Source organism: Neopsephotus bourkii, unplaced genomic scaffold (genome assembly GCF_033783945.1).
Source record: "Neopsephotus bourkii isolate Nb327-2 ecotype Australia unplaced genomic scaffold, CSIRO-AGI_Nbou_v1 NB_1638, whole genome shotgun sequence".
Classification (NCBI taxonomy): Eukaryota; Metazoa; Chordata; class Aves; order Psittaciformes; family Psittacidae; genus Neopsephotus; species Neopsephotus bourkii.
Window position 1 is genome coordinate 8,816,584 of NW_026902113.1, and position 23,471 is coordinate 8,840,054.

Sequence of the window (23,471 nt, forward strand, 5' to 3'; positions counted from 1 at the left end):
ATGACATAAACCCTTAGTGCCACACTAGAATTAAAGGATTCAGTACCAAGAAAACAACCTGTTACTGACTCAGAAAAGTGATACTGATCTAGCCAGTGTTACAGTCAGATCTATATGTAAACTGGGGCAGTTTCAGTAAAACTATCAGGGCATGCCGAAAAGTACAAACTTGTTCTTAAACTCTTCAGTTTGCACTACTGCTTCCCACATTACAGTTTACTACACTAGGAAGTGGGCCATGGTCCCCATGAAAGTTCAAGTGGGGCCTGACCTCTGTCTTTTACTACCTACACCAGCTACCATAATTTAAGTGTGATGGGAAATAGCAGCCTGTCTCCTGATCTGTTCTGAATGCCACTTCCCATCCCATGGTCACTGGGATGGACAGAGGGAGGATGAGGGTTGGAGAAGGATAAATTCAAGTGTGGGAGAAGTAATTTTCAAAAAAGAATGTGTAAACCCTTCAGGTGTTCACTCTACCAACATCACTCAGCTTAGGCCAGTATTACTGTGAGAAGGCCAACAACTATCAGAACATTGCATTCTGCATCTACCGCTAGTGCAGAGTCTACACGCTGTCCGTAAGAGGTGTAAGTCCAGATGTCTGCTTGGCATAAGCCAAGCAAAAGGAGGTCCAGTGACACTGTATTAAAGAGATTAGCCTCCAAAAAGAGAAAGCAAAGTGCTTAGTCAGAGCGTCTCTCCTCCAAAGTTCCTGTCTTCTGCACTGGAAGCTTATTCATTATAAATTCCAGTGCTCCCCCCCCCCCCCCCCATCCTTTCCCTACTTTTGTCCATCCTGTGGTTTTTAACAGTTTGGAAAACTTTAGGGGCATTCCTAAGTGGTTACAGATGTGTAAAGGATGCACACTACAGGCCACTTCATCAAGAGGATGACATAACCCTGCATGCCAGCTTCAAAAGTAGCTCATTTAATACTGAACTCGGAGACACAATTGTCCCAGACTCGCTGTGTGCCTGTTGAGAGTGATGGGATTATAACAGCAGCTGGCAGTGTTCTGTTCCAAGAAAGCTCACAGCATTATTCAGTCTTGAATTCCCTCTTCCTCTGTGGAGCCATTTGATCCTTAATCTCTTCTATGGATTCTTAACCCTTTTGATGTACTTCTCCCCTTGACAAAGTTTTACATATACATCTTTATACTAAAATATGAGTGAAGACTATTAGTAAGATGTCACAGTTGCACATCTATTTTGAACACTGCTTGTATGTACTTGTCAACCATGCACTTGCATAAAGAACTGTCTAGTTGTTTCTTTTTAATAAAATTAAATACAGAGAAATAATATTTTAAAATCCATTTCAGTGCTTTTTTTCTGAAAAGTGTTAGCCCAATGCTGCATGGTACCCGTGACCATGGACTACCAATACAAATAGTTCCCTGTATCACAGTAGTATCTGCCATGTGCTTTCCATGCAGGACAAACACCACCGCAGCTTAAAAAGACTCAAAAGCTATTAGACTTCCGCTCTGTCCATTGCTCTGCCCCCATTCTGCTGGGACACTTTTGTAAGGACAAACTTTGCGTTCTTTCAGCAGTGTCTTGTATACTTAAAAGGTAACTAGAACTTGCTGGGTATGATCAGGCAATTTCCCCATAGGAACTGAGATGGCAAGATGCTAGCATCTTGGGACAAGAGTGGCTGCTACAAAGAAGATTACACCAGCATTGTAAGAAAGCGGACGAAAAAGAAAAAAAAGTAGCTTGAGAGTTGCTCAGGAAGGTGCCAGTCTGTGAAAAGGAGATAGCAGAGCTGGACTGAAAAGAGTCCTGGTTGAAGAGAAATGAAAACTGCACAAAAGGTTACCAACATTACAGTAACTAAGTAAACAACAGGAAATAAAGCACTTTTTTTTTTTGAGGCAGGTAGTCAAACCAGTGTGATTTCTAGATGTCAGAGGAAACCAATAGCTACTGAATAAAAGAAGATGAATGGATGTAAAACAATTTGAGATGCAGCAAATGACATCTTTGGGGGGTACAGGGAGAAGCAAAAAAGTAGCAGAAAAGAACAATGCTGCTGATGGCAAAAAAAGAAGATAGAGAGGCGACATTAGATCTTGATTTCTCCCTCCCTTAAAGATATTGCATAACATGGAAGGGAATACATGGGAATCAACACTGACAAATGGGTAGACAACAGATGGATGGAAAGACATCCAGGAACTGAAGCGATAGTTCAAGGCTGGGAAATGGCCCAGCCAGGGAAAAAACTGACCTTGAACTAGCACTGCTGAAGTTCCTCTACAGGAATAGCACTATACAGCTGAATTAAGGTATTTCAATACTGTCATTAAAATGTTTCATACATATTTCTTACATAGAAATGTTATTCATTACAAAGGTTTCTTTTTAACCACTCGATATTGGTATATAGCCCTTTGTAATTCCTCCCCTTCCCTTACCTTGTCTATTTACTTAGTTCCCACTATCAGAAAATCCAATAAGTCTTTATTGAGTTAGACTTGCATATCAACATATCTCTTCTCCAAGGAACACATTTTAATAATTTAGAGGGCAGCTCTGTACTGCATCATTTCTTTGACTTCAGGGGATGATGCAGTGGGTTAGAAAGCTAATTTAGATGCGCTTAAAACTACCACATTTCCATGATTATCCTATGTTCTAGCATTCAGTTTGGCATATTTGGTATATGTATGAATAGTTACTGTATTCCCCCCGCCCCCCATAAGAGGTTTCAAGGAATGTATAATCTTGTACACAGCACAGTAAGGAGCACTATCAAACATGACACATGGACCCAAGTCATGAAAGAAATTACACAGCACTGCAAGCTGTTGTTTGAAAGCAAATATGCAATTATAGTCACAGTCATATTGTAAAGCACACAGGCGGTGGCAGAATTAAAGTCACATTAAAACCCACCCAAGCCTTCCAGGGACACTGCTCAAACCTGCAGCAAGATTCTGTGGGAAAGCTGATGGCCATTTGGGATCTTTTCACCATACCAATTCAACAATAGGAGATTTAGATTACCGCAGAGGAGGAAATCCCCAGCTTTCTGGTGAGAGGCAGAGAAAGGTCACAACCTATTAGTCTGTAAAATCACAGCAATAATTACTTTAACATACTAACATTCCCATCCTCTCAGCCTTGCAGCCTCAGGCTCCAACAACAAAAGCATCCACCTTCCCTGGTAGACATGAGAACTATTCTTCATGGAATTAATTTGGTTAAAAGCATCCCTATAAAGCATTTTAAGCAGCATATTTGATAACACTATGTAATAGAAAGGACATATTGGCCCATGTGTAAAATAATCTGTCAATCTTTTCCTTCTTCATTGCTATAAAATTCAGCTTCTTGCTTTATGACCTTAAGACATATTTCAAACCCATCACTGGCTCAAGGCTAAAAAAAATCACTCAATTTGAAACACGGGCCAGTATAGATTGGAAGGAGGATGTTCCACATTTTGGAAAAATAAAAATTGCACAGAGAAACCTCTTTGAGTGTCTGATTTAATAAATAAAAATCCCCAAACAGGAAGGCCATAGAAGGTTGATGAGGCTTTGGAATGCTAAATCCTACCTGCAGAATGCAGGTATGGCAAAAAAGGGCTCTGCAAGTCACTGTGATGACCACAGCACAGCAATGCAGCTGCATTTTAGACCATTCAATTGATTTTTCAGCTTAAGATGGCACTAGCTGCTTTTTATGCTTCATAGCTGAGTTCTGGCATGGATGTTTAAAACTTTCCAAACTGTTTAACAGATTACACAAACGGACAGCAGTAGCTAAGCAGGGAGAAAGGGCTCTAACTCGGTAATGTATTCTACTGTGATAAATTCCCTTTCAATGAGGCTGTGACTCCTTTCCTAGAGTTCAGTCCCTCTGGAAGGAAAATGGAAGGAATCACATATAAAGCAAAGAACTCATTGAAATGACTCCTCAGGGCCTTCCCTGCAGTGTTAGCACTCAAAGCTGTATCTGAGCACCTCAAGTTCTCAAGTCTTTAGCCACAGCAACACTAATTAATTGAAGGCACTTTGGAAAATGCCCTTCAATCCCCTGCTGTGACTGCTCACAGAATTTCTCCCTCAGGTCCTTCCTGCTCTTTTGAAGCCCTACTGGGATACACACTGGCTGCACTATCTGGATGAGGGAGCAGCTTTCACTGATGGGACCTTCCTTGAGTTGGTTAATGCAGCAGGCACAGGGACCTGGGGAGCAGGACTATGGCTACCAGAGACCCTGCAAGGAGCCAGATAAAGAGAAAAGGTGCCAAACTTGAAGCTGCAAGAGCTGCTCCTCACCTGTCTCTGTGCAGCCAGAGAAGAAACAGGATAAAGCCAAGACATATGAGAAATAAACAGAAAAGTCTTATCTATAAAATATGAGGTACATGAGTAGAAATTAGGTTTCACAGTACTGTATCCCTCCGAGTGTACACAAAAAGCCTGTGCTGCAGGCAGCAACCATTGAGAAGCAGAATGAATGTGGCTGCACCCAGGCACACCTATGCAAGGATGTATGCCAGGGTGCTGGCTGTACTTGCCTGGGCAGCAGTGGGTAAAGAAGCTGGAGGAAAGTAATCACATCAGTGAGGATGTGCTGTGATCAGGCTTCAAACACTGGATGCCTCTCTATGTGCCGACAGGGAAGCCCACAAGAGGCAGAATACAAATCACGGCTGATTTATTCCAGCCAAAGCTAGCAGCAAGCAGCGATTTCCAGAGGACTCGCACACGTGTTCAGACTCACTGTACTGAGACTGAGGAAGGAGTGTTCCTTATGCTGCTCCTGACAGGAGCAAATGATTAAAATTTAAGTTTCTCAAGAATGGCAAAGCCAGCCAGAGGCTACTGACCCAGAGGCAGCTATTGAAAGATAGCAGGTGTGAGCAGATCTTGCTGCTCTTCTGTTGCCAAATCTCACATTATGATGTTTGAAGCTTGTTGTGTCGAGGGTGAGCTAGGCTGAAGAGGCAAAAATAACACTGGATGTAAACAATAGCTTAAAAAAAGGGGGAACATAGCATACTAGGGTCTCAGCAGCTTGCCCTGAGTTTTGACCACCACTGCTCAGGCAGATACTCTCCATACTAAAAGAAACATATTTATGACCAGCTTGCAATTAAACTACCAGTAAGCTTCTGCATGCTGTTGTTTTCATGCCACTTTCAACAAAATTAATGCCAGTGTTATATGCGTGACTGGGTCTACCCTTGCTTCACTGCTGGGCTGCCTTTTCCCCGTTCCTTGTCTTTATGAGCTACATTTCCAATGTCCTCCAAATTCAACAGCAGAAAAATCTCTAGTCTCTTTGTGGATTCTCTTGCAAAGCAGTAAGAAAAACTTTAGATCAATGTATTTAATGTAGCACAGCTATTGAACAGAATAGCAACCAGATCGGAATTTGAACAATAGATCTGCTCATCTGGGAAACACTGGGCGGATCCTGGTTTATCATCAGATATGCAGGGGTGCCTGTACAATATACAATAGAAAAGGGTAGTGATAAAGTCCAAGTACATACATATTTCAAAGTGCTGTTTAGGAAACCTACTTTGAAATTTGGACATGCTATTGACAAAATTTAGAAAGTTACAATACATATGGACCTTTGTATCCCCTAATTCATCTCATGTGCAAAGCAAAGAAGCTACTCCAAAATCCAATGAACATCCAAATACTAAGCATTATTATTACTGCTAAGGCAAAATTCTTCCATTTGAAGCTTTTGCTCTATGGTTTTGACCTTCCCAGACTTTGTTTTCACACAGGCTCCCTTGCCAGCGCACTTGTAAGCAATTTTTCAGATATGCAAACACTTGAAGACAATGGAATTGAGATAAAAACAAGACCTGTGCCCAAGCTGGTTTTCATTTGAGGGGGAAACTCCCACAAACTTTACTTTTTCCTTTATCAGAAAAATAACTATCAGATTTCAAATGTTTGGTAAAATATAATTGATTAATAATTACCTCAAATGCTGTTCTCAAAATGTTCATTTAGCTGCCTCAAAAATTCAAACTGTTTTAGCTCTAGGTGACGTTATTTAAATTTCTAGATTAAAGCCAGCAAAACCAAAGATCCTTCTTTGATTAGGGAATTTTCATTTTGTTTTCCTTTTTTTTCTATGTCATTGATATATCAAGCATAAATCAGTTTCAGACAAACAGCAACTGCTACTACTGAAGAAATACAGCTGAAAAATCCACCGATCTGAGAACCCATCTATCACTTTATACCTGTTGCAGAACTGTGCCTTTCCCATCCTCTGAGTACCCACTGAGATATCATGTCCTCTGAATATTTGAGAAGGCGGGGGGTTGGTGGTGGTGGTGCAAATTCTGGGGCCATGCAAACTGATGGGAATGCTCTTATAGGCACTTGTAGGGATCCAGTATCAGAAGAGGACCAAAGACTAAACTCCCCGGGACACAAGCCAGTTTACTTCATGTAGCCGGTATGTCTGACTTCCTGTACATAGCACAAACAGCTATACTATGTATAGACAATTGCTTGTGAAAACACACTCAGGTTACTCTGAAGACACTGAATGGTACAGCTACAAGTCTCAGACTCCATTTTGAGTCTGGACATTTGCAACACGAATAATGCCATTAACCCAGGAGAATTAGGTAAGCCCCATGTTTTTTCAATGACTTAGTTTTTGTGTGCACTAATTTTGCCTCCAAATCTGCATGTCAAACTCCGCACTCTTCAAGTCTGCTTAAAGTGATTACGTCTTTTCAGTAAACCTTGGATTGTTCTTTCTCCCGGCTGCAGAGCTGTCTGCCTGCAATTTCTCAAAAGAGCGCCAAGATTTCATGTCCATTGGCCCCTGCATTCCTGCCAAAGCCCTGCAGAAATGAGAGCTGCTGCAGCTGCCAGGGTTTATTTACACACATTCCTGCCTCAAATTGAATTAATGAGCATAATGTAACTCAGGCAATGTCCTCCACAGCTCTTGTTTCTCTTTGCCCCTCTTGACATTTCTTTCTCTCACACAACCCCTCTTGTAGTCTGTCTTAAAGCAATATCTGAAGTGATTCTGGTGTAAAAAGTAACTGCAGATGCATTTGAGCTGAGCAACTTGTACATACCTGATTACAGCCTGCTTTATGGAAAGCCCAGGATCCCCTCAATGAGTATCCCAAAGGTTAACTTGAACTTATTTGTTCTGTTCAATACAAGTTTGTCAGTTTGGCAACAAGCTTCCATAGTTTAGTCACTTAGAAAGGACCCAAGCTTGGAAAGAGCCCTGATGCAACAGATGAGAGCAGCTGATGCTACAGCATAGCTACAGTTGTTAACGTTCACACACTATATTTAGTACAGATTTTCTACATAGAGCTCCAGCCCACTTCTGCAGTCAGAAATCTGAAATTCTGCACCCATAGCATAAGGGGTTCCCCATAAACAAGCGCTGTGGGCGCTGTACAGACACATCACATCCAGGAAACTTATGTTATGCCACCAATCAGACCAATGCAGCATTCTCCATGTGTAATGCCAGACACAGAGCACAAAAATATTTATCTAAATATTCACACCTATGTGATTGAGAAAGTCCATTCTCTCCTCTATTATCACCCTGTACAGCGTGTATCTCTCACACATGGTGTATAGTACATGAAGGCTTAGAACAAGAGCCGTATAATTCTACTAGAAGAGTGTGGGAGAAAAGGAGCTAAACTCTTTAATGATAAATACATTTGCTACATCAGCACTCTGCAAGCATCTTGGACAAGAACACTGCTGACAACAGATGAGTTACACCTGTCTCAAAGAAGGAAAAGGATCTTTGCACGAGAGTTAGCAGGGCTCATTGAAAGAGCTCTAAACTAGATTTGAAGGGGGAAGCAATAAAACCAGTCTCACTAGAGAGAAGCCTGGAGGCAGCACGCCAGTGTTTGAGGAGCAGTGTGCTAGTGAAGTACTTCAGTCTGCTATCTCAAATGGAAGTAGTGGATGGAGACCCATGCAGCAGAAAAGACACATTGTTGGAAACCACTGCTGGAAACCATGGAAGTGCTTGAGAATGATCACGTAGCAAAAAAGGGCTTCTCCTTCTGTAATGGTGATGGGATCGATAGCCCCACTGATGTGCACCTACACCACTACATGCAGCATGAGCAACAAACAAGAGCTGGAAGCCATTGTTTAGCAGGAAAATTATGACACAGTTGCCGTAATGAGAACAAGGTCAGATGACACACACAGCTGGAGTGCTGCAAGGGATGGCTATAAACTCTTCAAAAGGGATAGGCAAAGAAGGAGAGGCAGTAGGGTAGCTCTGAGTGTTCTGATTGTCTAGAGCTTTATGATGGTGATGGTACTGATGACTCTTTATGGGTAAGAATCAGGGAGATCAACAAGGCAGATATCATGGTGGGAGTCTGTTGCAGACCACTCAACCAGGATGAAGAGGCAGCCAAAATATTCTATAAACAGCTGGGAGAATTCTCAACAGTCACTAGCCCTTGTTCTCATGGGGAACCCCAACTTACTAGACATCTGCTAGAAATACAATACAGCAGAGAGAAAACAGTCTAGGGGGTTCCTGCAGTGTGTGGAAGATAACTTCCTGACACAGCTGGTGAGTGAGCCAACTAGGGGAGGCATCCCACTGGACCTGTTTTTCACAAACAGAGGAGGACTTTGTTGGGAATGAGATGGCTGGAAGCCATCTTGGGTATAGCGATCAAGAAATTATAGAGTATTCTGACTCCTGGAGAAGGACAGAGGATCAGCAGAATTGCTACCTTGGACTTCAGGAGGGCACACTTTGGCTTTTTGGGGGGGCTGGTTGATGGAGTCCCTTGGGAGGCAGTCCTGAAGGGCAAAGATATCCAGGAAGGCTGGACATTCTTCAAGAAGGAAATCTTCAAGGCACAGGAGCAAGCTGTCCCCATATGCCAAAAGATGAACCAGCAGGGAAGATGACCAGCCTGGCTGAACAAAGAGCTTTGGCTGAAACTCAAGTTGAAAAAGGATAGTTTATGATCTCTGATTAAGGTGGGTATTAATCTCTTCTCTCAAGTAATAACCAATAGGACAATATGAAACCATCTCAAGTTGCACCAGGGGAGGTTTATACTAGATATTAGGAAAAATTTGTTTACTGAAGGGGCTGTTAAGCACTGGAAAAGGCTGCCCAGGGTCTGGTTGAGTCACCATCCCTAGAGGTATTCAAAAGATGTGTAGAGGTAGGACTTACAGACATGGTTTAGTGGTGAACTTGGCAGTGCTGGGTTAATGGCTGGACTCAATGATCTTTTCCAACCTAAATGATTCTAAGGTTTCAGCCTCACTTTAAACCCCTAGATCCACAGGAAAATAACAGATTGCTTGGCACATAGCAATTTGGCTTCCTGGGCAGAGTATTCTCTTGTCAAGTTCCCACAACACTATACCTATTTAGTTAGGCTAATTCATGGAGAGGATTTTCCTTCCTCTAAACAAGACTAACAAGATCCTTAAGAATATTTCAACACCAAATCAATGTATTCCAGGACTTGTGATTGAGACCACAAACTCTATGGACCTGAGCTTGCAACCAGGGCAAACAGAAATTATTTAAGTAGTTCCAGTAAAATCAGTAGGACTGACGGTGAGACACAGTTACTCACCATGATCACAAAACAGGGAAGCACTCTAGGATGGAAGAGTTCAATGTATCATACCAGGATGAACCTCTCCTGAAAAACTTAACTCCTGCTGGAGAATGTAAGACCGATTGAGGTACTTGTCAATCCTCTTCTGTATACACATCAGAAGCCAATCTGAACAAAACTGCTTGACAGTCCATTGCAGAAAGTAGCTTAAAGCATGAAGGCAGCAAAGAAGTGGGGGAAGGTATGTATGCATCTTTGAACATCCAAAATTGAAACTGCAAATTCTCGAGCAGAAGCTGCTGTAGCTACAACTGGTAAAAGCTGGTTGCAAATTATGGTAACATTTGGACTAATAGAAGCAGCATATCCTGAATCCCCTGATGAGTAAAGAGATAGGAAACATTACCTTGGATTTTGCAGCTGCCTTACTTAGATCTTTTGGTCTGTGTATAGATGCCAGTGATTCTGGAGTTCAGCTAGTCTTCATATACATTCTGAATGAACAGTAATTGTGAGACCCATCAATTCTGAGATTTTGCCTAATGCAAACAACAACAGCACTTTTAATAAGCACCTAAGGAAAACTGTTTGACATAGCCTTATTTTCTGTTGTTCTGCTCCCTGCCATACCAATCTTTAACTCCATATGCTTACTTCTCCCTCCTCCATCTTTTTAAATATATTTTTATATTGGCATCCAATCTTATAACAGCACAATGAAAGTCAAGTGTCAAAGAATGTCATTCTCACTGTCCAAGCTTTCTTTGCACTGGCTTGTTGATTCTACAATAAGCATCAAATTGCCTTCAGTCATATACTGGAAAAGGGAGATGTGTACAGAGCTGCAAGACAGTGCCCTGCAAGATGCTTGGCAAAAGACTGCAGCTGCTAGTGGTGGAAGAAAGTTGATTCTCAAGATCTAGCTACTGAGAGGTGCTGTTGTTGGGTTTTTTGCCTCAGAGACCCATGGTGGCACAAGTGGCTCCTTCACTTTTGGCATTGTATTATAGATTAACACCTGTGCTCTTCTCTGTCCTTCCTCCCCTCATCGACCTTACATACCACACTGAAGGCAGTACAGCTTTCTCAAAGTCTAAGTGCGTATCTGCTCACCATCACTGTTATAACACTGCTACTCGTTTCCAAAGTCTCCTTCCTATGCCATCTGACAAGGTCACTGGTATAAAAATACCAGCTCTAGTGATACCCAGACCCAAATAAGAAATTACACTCTACAAGCCAAATAGATGCAGTTTAATCTCCCTGCAGAGACACCCAAAGGCACTCCCAAAACTTACAGCATTCACATTATAAATGCCTTTTGTCAGCCGCATCCACCAGTAGAGAAGCAGCACAAGATACCATCGTGGCCACCAGCTGCTGAGTTACCCGGAAAGTGATGGGGAACAGACTGCACCATCCAAGCCACAGCAGTAGGCAGGGTACTTGAGAGAGCTGTGTTTCTTCTAGCCCCACTGTTCCTAAAGCCTGTGCACCCACGTTTGCCTTAGAACAATATAAAAGAGATCATTTCCATTCCTGAGGGCTTTTTGGATCAAGTTTTGACATAATACAATTGGGGAAAAATGATCTCATGAAATGTATACCATAGGAAGGAAAGGGAATAAAGGTATGTTTCAAATTGATCTGGAAATATTTTCCCATATGAAATCGCCATGGTTGTCTCCAATTGCAAAAATACAATCCAACCAGCACAGGAAAGAAACAGTATCATGGAAAACAAATCCAGTCAAACAAACAAAAAAGTGCCTCACAAACAAACCCCCTTCATAACACCTACATTTAAATAAAAACATAATATGATGTTCCTGTCCCCAAGGAATGAAGGGAAAAACAACATCCTAACCAACCCCCAAATATCTGCTATCTGGGCTTTCCTATATCCATCAGAAAACAAAGTAATTTAAGTGTGACCAAAGCAAGCTATAAAACCACTAATTCCAACTCACAGTCACCTCCTACCCTCAGACTAGATCCCATCTGCTGCTCCTTTCATTTTCGGAAGGAGGCACAGCTTCATTGCTATGAGTTTAAATGCTCTTTAAAAAAACATCTTACATAGACTATTACCCTACTACCTTCATTGCTTTGTGTCACAGAGATTATAGGAACAACTGCATATTGATCTCTCTACTTTCATGTCTTCTCTCTCCTGCTCCTCTCTTCATCCTCATCATGCCAAACCAATTAGGCACGAAACTCCACAAAGAAAGAGGATATTGCTCAATGCCTTCATGCTGCTTGGAAATGTGGCTGGCTCCCACGTATGACAACCACAGACAGAAGTGCCAAACAGTGAACACCTGCAGAGGCAAACAGAGATCTTTTGGCTACGAAGCCTCTAAAATTGCCCTCCAGCTCGCTCTACCCACCCACCATGTAGCACACTGCTACTCTACAAAGCTGATCTGCAGAAGATGCTGCAGAGGCTGAGCACTTTGCAAGAAGCATAAAATCTGTGTGGCTACTCTTCAGTCACTCTACCCAATAAAAGTCTTTTTTTCCTTTACCAAAATGCACACCAGCCCTTGTGATACCTGACAAACCCAAACTGCACAACTCTTCAGTTTTCCTCCTCAAGTTTCTAATGCAGAACACAGCCTAAACCAGAAATGCTCTGATCCAGTATGGCAAGTCATAAATTCTTAGCTTGTCCCTGCTCATCAGCGGGGCTCAAAACACAGTCTTTTGTAGACATGAGTATTAGTACACACTGCCTCTGGTACAATACAGTAGCTGCTTTTCTATACTTAAAAGCCAGATGTTTCTAATTAAGCAAATACTGAATAGGATATTTTCCAAACATCTTTCCAAGAGCATGCAATGAGGCTTTACTACTCTTCAATATATGAAAAAGTGTTTTGGGGAAATTCTGAAGGACACTGAGCAACTCTGGGCTCCAAATTTAAAAAAGATGACATTTTTGAAGCTGTCCATTACCATGGAATGATAATTCTATCCCAAGTGAAGGAGCTTGATCCTGGACACTGCTATAACCCCACTCCAAAAGCAATAAATCTGGATAATCCGCCTATTACACAGAAGTGTAAATGTTCTCTGTGAGCACTCTATTTCGATTTAAGCTGCTGAGCAGCATTTAAACTTATTAAGGCTACTTGACCTCCAAACAGACGTTGGCCAGACAGTGTGGCTAGCATCCAGGTTACACAGCCACACTGAAGGAAAACCAGCTGACACCCTATGTACCAGCTGTACAACCTGCAGGTAACCATTTATCTCCACTCACTTTCCTATTGCTCCCCCATCTAACACATTAGCCTGCTAGCATCAGTTGAGGGCCAGCTGACTGCCTTACTCTCCGCTGCCAGTTCCAAAACCAGAATGAGTTTTTATACTTATGGCTTTGCCCTATTTTCACATGACCTTATATAGGAAATGCCAGCACAGTGTTGGGCATGTTGGGCCCACCTGCATATACACTCCTGCTTTAAAGCCTTCATGAAATATTCCCAAAGGAGAAATCAGTCTGGGACATCTTTTAGAAATATTTAGGATAGGTTTGCTTCAGAGTTGCCAAACAGGTAATGTGGCATGGTCTAGGGGTTAGGCTCCAGAAAACAGGCATCTTTCATCTGTTAGTTGCACATCCAGGAGCTGTTAAAATATTTATCTCCATTTTTTAATCTTTCTGGTGTATGACACAGAACAACACAATGCTAGGGATGTACAAATGAGAGATTCATTTCTGAGAGCCACATGTGGCTCATAAAAACAACAAATCCACTTCTTCAACAGTTACTTAAAAATATATGCATGCTTTATTAGCCTAATTTGTCTGCTTAGAGCCCAGTCCAAAACTGCAGAAAAAGTTCCAAAACCATGTCAAGTGCCATGGAGACCGCTGTGCATAATAATAAAAACAAACACCATCAGCGGGCATTAAGGACCTCAATCTGCAGGCAAGGTCCAATTCCTGCCTAACAGCTGGATGAAGCATTTCCACCAATCAAAACACTGACACCACAATGTAATGTGCAACCGACTGCAGACAAACAAACCACAATCAGAACGGCCAATTTTCTAACTAGCACCAAATTGCGGAAACATGAGAAGCCAGAAAGAACAACAACAGAGCTCTGGAAAAAAAGCTTCAAATGTAGAGAGAATGGCAGAACTATTCTGGAAAACACGAACATGTACATTAAGCTGTCAGTTTTTCAGTGTGGATTTGAAAGAGCAGTAATGCGAAACCTGTTTATTATATTGTAATAATGATTATTATCTTACCTCCAGGACTTTTTGGTCTTGTTTTGTGTTGTTTCCAAGACTTCTAAACCATGAGGTTCCTGCATGCTTTGGCAGGAACTGAATCAGCAAGATTCGAAAGCTCTTCAGACCAAAGGCCAGCTACAAAACTGGCCATGCTACCAGAGCCCAACAGACCCTATAGACTACCTCCCACCCTCAGAAGCCAACAATATAGTGCAATAGCTAAAGTGAACCTGTCTTGCTAATGGCATAGAAAAGAATGGGGAACTACTAAAAGAGGGACAGAGGTTTTTCTTGACAAACCATTTATATAAATCCTGATACTGCCATGCTACATGGGATCAACCAAACGTCTTGATTACTGGGATCTTTTAAAAAGATTTTATTCCCTTCTTGTTCAGGATGAATGAGACTAGCACTTCCTGAAGATACTTCCTTAACGGTAACAACAACTGATGAGGCATAGACAAAACACTTAGATAAAGGGAAACAGATTAAAACATGAAGTCATAGCTCAGGAGTCATCCCTTCTTCACCCACAACCAATAACAGATGCTTCAGAGGGATGATGGGAACACCTTTCCTGCAACTCTCCTCTCCCTTAAAACACTAAGAATACAGTATTTAGCTGGGGGTGAGATCTCTTGTTCTTCATTTTAGATAATTTCTGGATCAAGACTCAAAGCATAGTAACTTTCATACACATCTGTAACATTTTCTTGCATACAGACACTTCCTTTCAGGTATAGGTGTCTATGTATGCGCATGGGTGGGAATACCTGCGCTAAGACTTTGATGCCAAATGGTATATGTAATATTCCAATAAACCCAAAGTATGCTACAATTCCTATGAAGAAATCCATACAAGAAAAGAAAATGAGCAGCATTTCACTCACACAACCCATATTAAATATGCAAGAAATGAGCACAAGTGGTTTTGCTCATTGTTCCCTTTGGGGCATCAAATCCCCACCCCCAGGCAAACAGAATCTCAAAACTGCATGAGGGCAGGACTACTGCAAGTGTGCTGGTCAGCAAAATACCACAGGGTTATAAGCCATGAGCCCCAAAATTTCAGGAAAGGATAATTAGGCAATTACATGCTTAGATCAGCACATTTCTGTACCACCTCTGAATTAATGAGCATCAAAGTGGCCAGCACTTAAAAAAAAATAGGCATCTACTTGTTTCCAACAATCTGTGGTGGTAAGTCATAACTACTGAAAGGTGGGAAAGGAATTACATACTGTACAAAGCACTCTCATCTGGAAATGCTCATTCAAAGCCGGTCAGCTCCAACTCAACTATCCTGGCACCAAAGGCAAGACAAGAAAACAGGCACTGACTTTTCTCAGTGCCACTGTTCTCTTCAAATACAAAAATGACCTCTTTAAAAAAATGCAAATATCCAGGAAAGCCAAGAGAGTTACCAGAGGGCTTCTTTGGTCTTACATTATTGCTTTTGATACTGTTAAAGGAAAGTACTATTTGTGTGTCTGAAAAGGTTCCCTCAAAAGAGCCAAAGAGTTTACTTTCAAACTACCAGATATCATACAATTGGAAAACTTCTATTAAGGACTATTGAGATTCTTACCGCAGCTTTGTCTTATTGTATGTATTCTATTATGAATACTGTGGTGGAAAAGGAAGAAATATGTTGACTCTAACAGCAGAGAATAACAAAGTTACTTCCCTTTGCCCTTGAGGGGGAAAAAATGGTAGTATTTTCCCTGTAAGAAAGATCAAGATATAATGGGCAAGAGAAAAAAATATTTAGTGAAATGGTTTAATAGATCCCAGTAGAAACAAATAATCTTTTCACACACTTAAAAGTCTGCAAGGCTCCATGCTGACATTTGATGAATGGACAGAATAAAATGTTTTGCACCTCATATGCCTTCACTGATGGCACATAGCTCTGGCTGGCACGGATGCTAGATAAGTATTACAGTTAAAACCAGCTCCCTCTCAAGTGCTATTGGATTTACATAGTATGAGAATCTAAAATATTTTGGAGTTCAGTTTATTTGAAGACAAACACACTATCAAGATTTAAAACTTGCAACAAGCTTTTAAGATACCTTGATTAATTGTACAGAAAAGATGGTAGCATGAGTAAAGGAACAGCTTAAGTCTAGGAAGCAGCAAGGCAATTCATTTTATTCACTAGAGCCGAGCACAATCCCAGCTCATTTCACCATGAGCTGCTTTTATGACAGCAACTGATTACTCAAGAGACTTTGTGTAAGTTAATGCAAGTGGTAAGCAAGTTCCCTTTACCTTGGGAGCTTTCCTTGATTTTTCAGAATGATAAAAGAAACAAAAAATCTACTCTTCCACCGCTGCTCCTTCTCTCAGAAAATACAAGAAAACTGATAGAATGGTATTGATCTTTCCTCTCCACACACCCTGAAAGCCACACAATAGATTGTTTCTGACTGCTTGTATTCAAAAAGTGTATTTCTAGAACTATGAATAATCCCTCATGTCTGTTGATTACTGACCCAGGGACACAGCTCCACAACTGGTCTAGACACACTATCAGTCAAAGTAAATGTGTTCTCCATTAAGAAAAAGTACATTAGATCATTTTCGTCTCAGCAATATATTAGTACCACTTCTCAACTCATAATGTCAGAAAAAGAGCATAAAACCAAAGTTTAAATAGAAACACTTTATAAAGACATGTTTAAGCAAAACCTTATTAACGTGAAGCTTTTGTTGAGACTTGTGGTTTATGTTGGAACAAATGCTGATGACCAACACAGTATGAATTTTGTTGCAGTTGCGTTAAAATAGTGGGGAAAAAAAAACCCAAACCCACCAACACCAAACTAAAGCTGATAGTCTGACCCTTCTTGTATGAAGAAACAGCTGACCTTACTGTGTTTCTGTTTTAGAAAGCTGCTGTGCAAGATAAGTAGTTCACAGCTCTGCATGCTGCTCACATCAAATTTCTGCTTGATATATGAAAATGTAAATTAGAGCTACTGATGCTGTATGTGCTGTGAAACAAAGATCCCCATGAAATACTATCAGAGGACTGAGGCTTTATCTGTTAGTCACTTACTTGCTGATCCCAGCCTGTCAGCTGTCACTCTGCTGTAAAAAGCTGTCCATGAAAATCTACCCCAGCCTTCATGACCCCCAGTGCTTTAGCACAAGATAATAAAATATGTATTAGGCAAGAACAGCAACAAAATCATGCCTGACTGCTCTTATTGAGTACAAACATGAGAGTAACCTCAATAATCTCTAATTGGCTTGCCAATGCTTCTTTTTTATTCTTAGTTTCAGTACACTAGGGTGTTACGAGTTAAATACACTTAGATTCTTTGTTAAAATTATTAGCTTGCTTTTCTTCTTTCTCTATCATAATGAACATTTTTGCAGTAAAGATAACTCTTATTACAAAATGCCTTTTTGGGTCATCTGACAGCAGTTCCACTTCTACAGAAAATAAATGCATGGTAAGGTTTTAAAGCCGTTCATTGTTCATGGTAAACCCCTATTTTAAATACGCACAAGGTTCTTGAGTGATTCTGACAGGCTCGTGACTCAATCTTCTCACCACAGCTTGAAATAATGACACCGAAGGGAAAACTTCTCCACCTGGAAATCAGCTGACACCAAAGGAATAAATCCAAAATTCCTCTAGTATTATAAAAGTAAGACATCAGCTTGCCTTCTGACCATCTCATCCTACTCTCAAGTAAACTCTGGTTTATTTTAAATGAATGCAAAATATGAAAGCAAAATATGTAAAAGAGAAAGAACACGTAATTAAAAAAACCAAAACAAACCAAAACAAACACTAAAACCCTCAAAGAAATAAACTAAATTTCTACCTGGCATTTTGTCAAACACAGTAAGTCTTGCTAGGAAAGCACTAATGAAAGAGCCAGTCTCACCACTATCCAAGTGAACTGAGAATTGCTGTATAGTATCCACAGTACATATAATGATGTATGATGTCACTTTTGGGGAGAAAAAGAGCTCTTCTAATGGGAAGATTAAGCAAAATGAATGCAAGGATTAGAAAAAGGTTAAAATGAACTGCAAACACTAGAGTACAATTCCTTCCCAAGCATTGTGTGAGCGTTCAGGAAGCAGCAAGCAGCAGGGCTGGTGACAGTAGGGCACTGTATAGAGCAGTTTACCATGCAGCCAAGCGTTCACACTGACCTGTCCCATCATGTCTGGTGCGATGGGAATCGTCGGCCAGATGACTGAGTAGACACCGAAGAATACCAGCCAGAGCAGCATGCTTCCCCAGACAGCCAGATGACTGAACTGTGAAGGAACAGGGAAAGGAAAGTCAACACAGGGCACTTCCTTCATCCACCCAACCTATAGATATTGCTCTGTTCAGGTCTCTGTTGGTCTCACTCAGGCTTGTCTGCTGCATTTGGTTTCAGGCCAGCAGCACAGGTTGTTTAAATAGCATAAACCAATTCTTTTTAATCTGTGCTTCACAACAGGGCAGACACAGTCTTCTCAGCTAATCTATCTTACTTGGAGCTCCAAAAACTCATCAGATTTTCCTTGGAACTCTCTCATCTAGTTCCTGCTTCCTGTCGTGCACATGCCAGGTTCAACACATACATCAAGGTAGAAATTTTCCAAGGTTCAGGTTAAAGTTCGCATGGACAAATCCACTCTGGCACAGTGTATGCATACAAGCCATGTCCACCACTGACATACCTTTCACGGAGGAAGATTCAGTGCTGTGTAACACACTACCACAATCAACATCTACTGATCAGCTTTGCTTTTTTTTTTTTGTTTGTTTTAAAGGTGTCCTAAGTGATTTACAGATATGCAACACAGTTTAAATCTTTACTGGTTCTTTAGTCTGTAGACTCGCTATGAGTAAATAAAAGTAGTATTAAAGTGAACATGTCCAGCACAGACTTTATTTAAGTTGCGTTAAAGAAAGTAATTTTTCCTACACACCCAAACTGTTTTGCTATTCAGGATGATTTAAGCTGTTTTACTTTTACACTGCAGTGGATGGAATCAGTAATTTCAGTTGCAACAAGCAACTGAGCTCATTATTGGCTCCAGCTTTTTTGGATGCCAACAACTCCCATGGCTGATGACTTTGGCTCCAATTCAGAGAAGTACCTGCATAAATCTTAATTGCTAATTACACACGGGTTTAGGAACATGGGAATGAATTTACACGCTGGTTGCTGTGGTAGACACAGTGTGTTTGTTTAGTCCTCAACTTCATACCTTGTATGTGATGACTGTATTTGTTGACTTTTTTAACAGTGTGTGAGAATCAAAGAAGTGTGCGAGTATTGTGGTCTTTACACTGTGAGATAATACTAATGGATTGAGGAGGATTACTCCTCCTCTGGAAGCATGAGCATCCTTGGAAAGGACAGCTTTCTCCAGCACAGGCAGTGAAAACAAACAGTCTGGAGCACCAGTGCAGACTGGCAGATAGCTGGGAGCAACTGGAGGCTGCCTTACAGTAGAAGTATTCATACAGTGAGGCGATGGAAAGAACACTCTTGTAGGCACTCCTGGAAAGCCAGAATTTTCTTCAACCCTAAAAGTTGTTGGGCTAATGAGCAGGACACGGGAGAGGCCCCTTCCTGGAGAGGACACAGTGGACAGGAAGACTTGTTTTCAAATTTTGCTGTTTACTGTGTTTCACCAAGGAGATCTGACCAGCAACTTCTCTTTTTAAAAAAACAAACAAAACCCAACAAGACCCACAGTTTTTTACTCAGTTCAATGTGAATAAAAATAAGAGACTGGAAGGGGTTTTATTTTTAACACTTGGAGGAAGACGGAGATTTTATCCCTTCAGGCTCCTTGCTTTTCTGGAAACCAGGGGCAATTAATGTCAGGATTCTGACTAAAATAAAGCCCTGCCATAGTGAGCAACTGTAGTACCCAGCTCCCCAAAGAACAAGTACTGCAAGGCTGCTGCAAGAACTGGTCTTTAAAGAAATCCAGCCCCGTGAAACAGCAGAACAGCACCAGCACTGCTTTCTCAGAAGGATATGACTCCTTCTCTTGAGCTACAGCCTTCCTCCCAAACAAACAAATGGAAGGCTCAGGATAGCTTGGACTGATGCTTCCAAACTGCAAACTCCTACAGACTTCATGATGAAAACCAGTAAAGATAAAAGTAAGCATGGAAACCAATCTGAGACACTGTCTTACCTTGTATGAGGTGTATTTATGCAAGTGAAAAGTTTTTTTAACTCCCTATCCTGTTTTTCTTTCCAGTCTGCTGGTAGGACATGTTTTGAGTTTTCAGCTCTTCACCTTACCCTTTCCAGCTCAAACACTTGGCCTATTTTATCTTTATCTCCTTCTCATGCTTGTCCATGTCTTCATCTCAGATTTATACCTGTCTGAATTGCATCTCTACCTTTAAAAAAGCTTCTGCTTTCAGGAGGAGCCCTCCTTGCCGTGCTTGAAAATGTTCCTTACACACTCACTCCATTAACCTTTGCACTGTTGATTCTCCACTGATGTTTGTCATACATCCCTGGAAAATTCATGTGCAAAGCAGAAGCGAGTCCATCAAATGCGTTAAATGAATGACAGTCAGGAAAAAAGAAATGAAGGCTCCCACATAAAAACCTAGACACACTGGATGGCTATACTGGACATCTTATTTATCTGAAATAGTTCATATAGTGTAGTACAGTAGTGAATAAAGCTGTAACTGTTTGGGGAAAAGCCTACTGCAGTGTTCCCCATAGGAAGCACATAACATGAAGCTGCTCCACACCACTCCAATGTTCAGATTTAGTTATGCATCATGTTACCACTTTCAGAAAAGCCTTTCTTTCCACACTACCTACTGGATATACCAGGCTGCCAACCACTTGGAATCTGCATTATTTATTTAAAGCTTTCAGCTGAACCCATCATGTTCTCCCAAGTGGCAGTGCTCCTCTCACTCTCAAGAACAAACTGCATGTAACCAATCCACTTGATGATGGAGAAGAGGCTTAACTCAGTGTTGTACATTTAATACTTTTAAGTAACCTAAAGATTCTGTGTGTTGATTCACTTGCAGCTGAAACAATAATTGTAACCAACAGCAGATTCCAAGGTAAGGAGACTCACTGGTCCAAGCAATGGGACAGGAATTAAAATGTATATAGAAAAAAAGTTGTTTCTAAACACAGTTATTTTTCTGTGCATAACAATAATTTCTCTATAAAATACCAGTGTTGAACACCGAGATGTACTAAACATCATGCTATCTTTTAAAATAAAGTTTAGAAGAGAGAGGATCAGGATTACCCTCAAGTGACTGAAACGACACCAATTACCCAAGGAAGGGGAGAGAGGAGGAACCATCAAATAATTCATAACAGGATCTAAACAGGGTCATATGCCTCCAGTGCAGACTTGGATATATCCTCTGTAGTGCATGAGAGACTAATTTAAGCATTTTTGCATTTTAAAATGTTGGAACACAACACAGAACTTACACATAAGCAACAGCAAAAAAAAAGAGAACGGATTTGATTTTCAGATGAATAAGGCAGAGAATATTAGCATCTCCCTAATAATTAAATAACTCGTACTGATGGCACTTCATCCTTAAAATTCAGAACAGACATAAGCTTATTAATCTTGTTGTTTCTCTGTGAAGAACAAAACAAAACAGTTCACAACAGAAGCAACAAGGTTAGGAGACCCAAGCCAAGCTCTTCCAAGAAACTGGTAAAATAAGAGTCCTCAGAACATCCTGGTCTTGAGGGCAGTGAGTCTATCGTGAAAATTAGATTCCTGTAGGGTACCTCATAGATGAGGAGAAGCAAAGACTCCAGCAAAATAATAAGATTAGTGTTTCAGAGGGGCTAGGGTAAAGAAGGGAAGAAAGCTGTGGAAGATTCACCAACACAGGAACCCTTCTACCCCCCATATTCTTTGGAGATCAATGCCCTACCGGATTCTGACACCTACCAGTAACAGAGCACTCACTCATTCCAACTAGATGACTCAATCTAGGAATCAACATACTGATTATTTATTATTGACTATCCTTATTACACTGTTTCCAAACAAAAAATCCTATCCAATGTGAAGTCACCAATGATTTTCACTAGCTTTTGAAGACATTTTCAAAGCCCAGTTCTTTAGCTGGGGGCAATTAATTTTTAAAGGAACTACAGAGTACAAAGATAATGTTCTTGATCTATTTCCTTAAGCAATTACAGTAGTATGCTGATCTCATGCAGAATTTTCTCAATTTTAAATATTTAGAGATGTTGACAATGTGCTTTTAGTGTTCTCTTCCCACTTCTGCCCATTTTCATCACACATATTGTGTAATCTACGACTTCATTCTCCTCTCATTCTGTACTTACAGAGCTTAGTAGTTTATCTGTACATGAAAGACTCAATTAAACCACTGAAGCCTCAAATAGTTTTTAATATTTTTTTTCTGCATTAACACTCATTAAAGAGGAATGTATGATAATAAAAGACACTGAAAAGTACTTACTCTAGTCCATGCAGTTGTTTCCAAGCCAGCTTTCAGACAAACAGTGACTACAACATACTGCAAGGAGAAAAGACAACTTTAGTACTAAAATTCTCAAATTCAAAGGTGTTCATGGCCCAATCTCCCCTTTACACCTAAAAGGTTACTACCATTTAGGTAACAACCCAGGACTTTGGCAGTGTGGGATGGGGGAATGACAGAAGTTATTGTCATGTACACATATTGTATATGTGTACACACACACATATACACCCCCGCCCAAAGAAATCCTACCATTCCAAAATTTCTAGGATACACAAACTTACAGTGTAAACTATGTTCCCAACAAACAAATAGTCAATTCCCTGGCCATTTGTGAATACTGCATCTGAAAGAAAAAAAATAAATCATCACATTTGTTATCAGTTTATCAACACAATGGACAAAACAGCAAGGAAATTTTTCAGAAGCAAATAACTGGTCCTAACCTTGCCTTTTAGAACACTTAAAAGCAGTTTTGCAAGCTCTAAGATAATGGTAATGCAGAAGTTGTGTGAAGCCAGTCCTCAGAAAAGATGCTTGGACAGAGCATATATACATAGGCTTGGCTGCCAGAAGCCATCTCAGCAAAAGGGGAAGTTTTTGCCAGACCCTAATGTGCAATTTGCCTATGAGTACTGAAATATGTCAGCGTCACTTCTGTCGCTATCTGTTCTTAACTAGATACTGAGACCTCTAACAAATCCCATTATTTGCTGTGTCTGTGAAGAAAATCCTGTAAAACATCAGCTGATTTGTGGTGAAAGAGCTGAATTGAGAAAAATTGCAAAAGTTACACCTACGAAGGACACATGTGACATCTAAAATATGTTACTGAAGGCTAATTCAGTAACTGAGCAGTATCCAGTCTCCACACACCCTTTCCCCAGTCAAGTGTGCACAAGGGTAAGTACATGTTAATCTATCATTTGAAAGTGCCAACCTTGGCAATACTTCAAATGTCTGTTTAGTCTTTCTTAGCTCTTGTTGAGTAAGACCGGAACACCATGAAAGCACATGGGACAGCCACACTAATGCCAAATGAACTTGTACTCACAGGAGCTTTCAAGCATTACTCAAGCATGAAAAGTATTACTGTTT

General features: G+C 40.7%; 1 protein-coding gene across 3 annotated transcripts in view; it reads right to left on the reverse strand.

The window, feature by feature from the left end:
- The window catches only part of ATP8A2 (ATPase phospholipid transporting 8A2), a 335,578-nt gene that overhangs the window by 84,914 nt on the left and 227,193 nt on the right, over window positions 1–23,471 (reverse strand). For all 3 annotated transcript variants that reach the window (XM_061374620.1, XM_061374621.1, XM_061374622.1), the window contains 3 exons: window positions 22,658–22,719; window positions 22,353–22,409; window positions 18,047–18,154 (listed from right to left, as the gene is read on the reverse strand). In XM_061374620.1, the coding sequence (XP_061230604.1) occupies window positions 18,047–18,154; window positions 22,353–22,409; window positions 22,658–22,719 (227 nt within the window). The remainder of the gene's footprint in view (window positions 1–18,046; window positions 18,155–22,352; window positions 22,410–22,657; window positions 22,720–23,471) is intronic.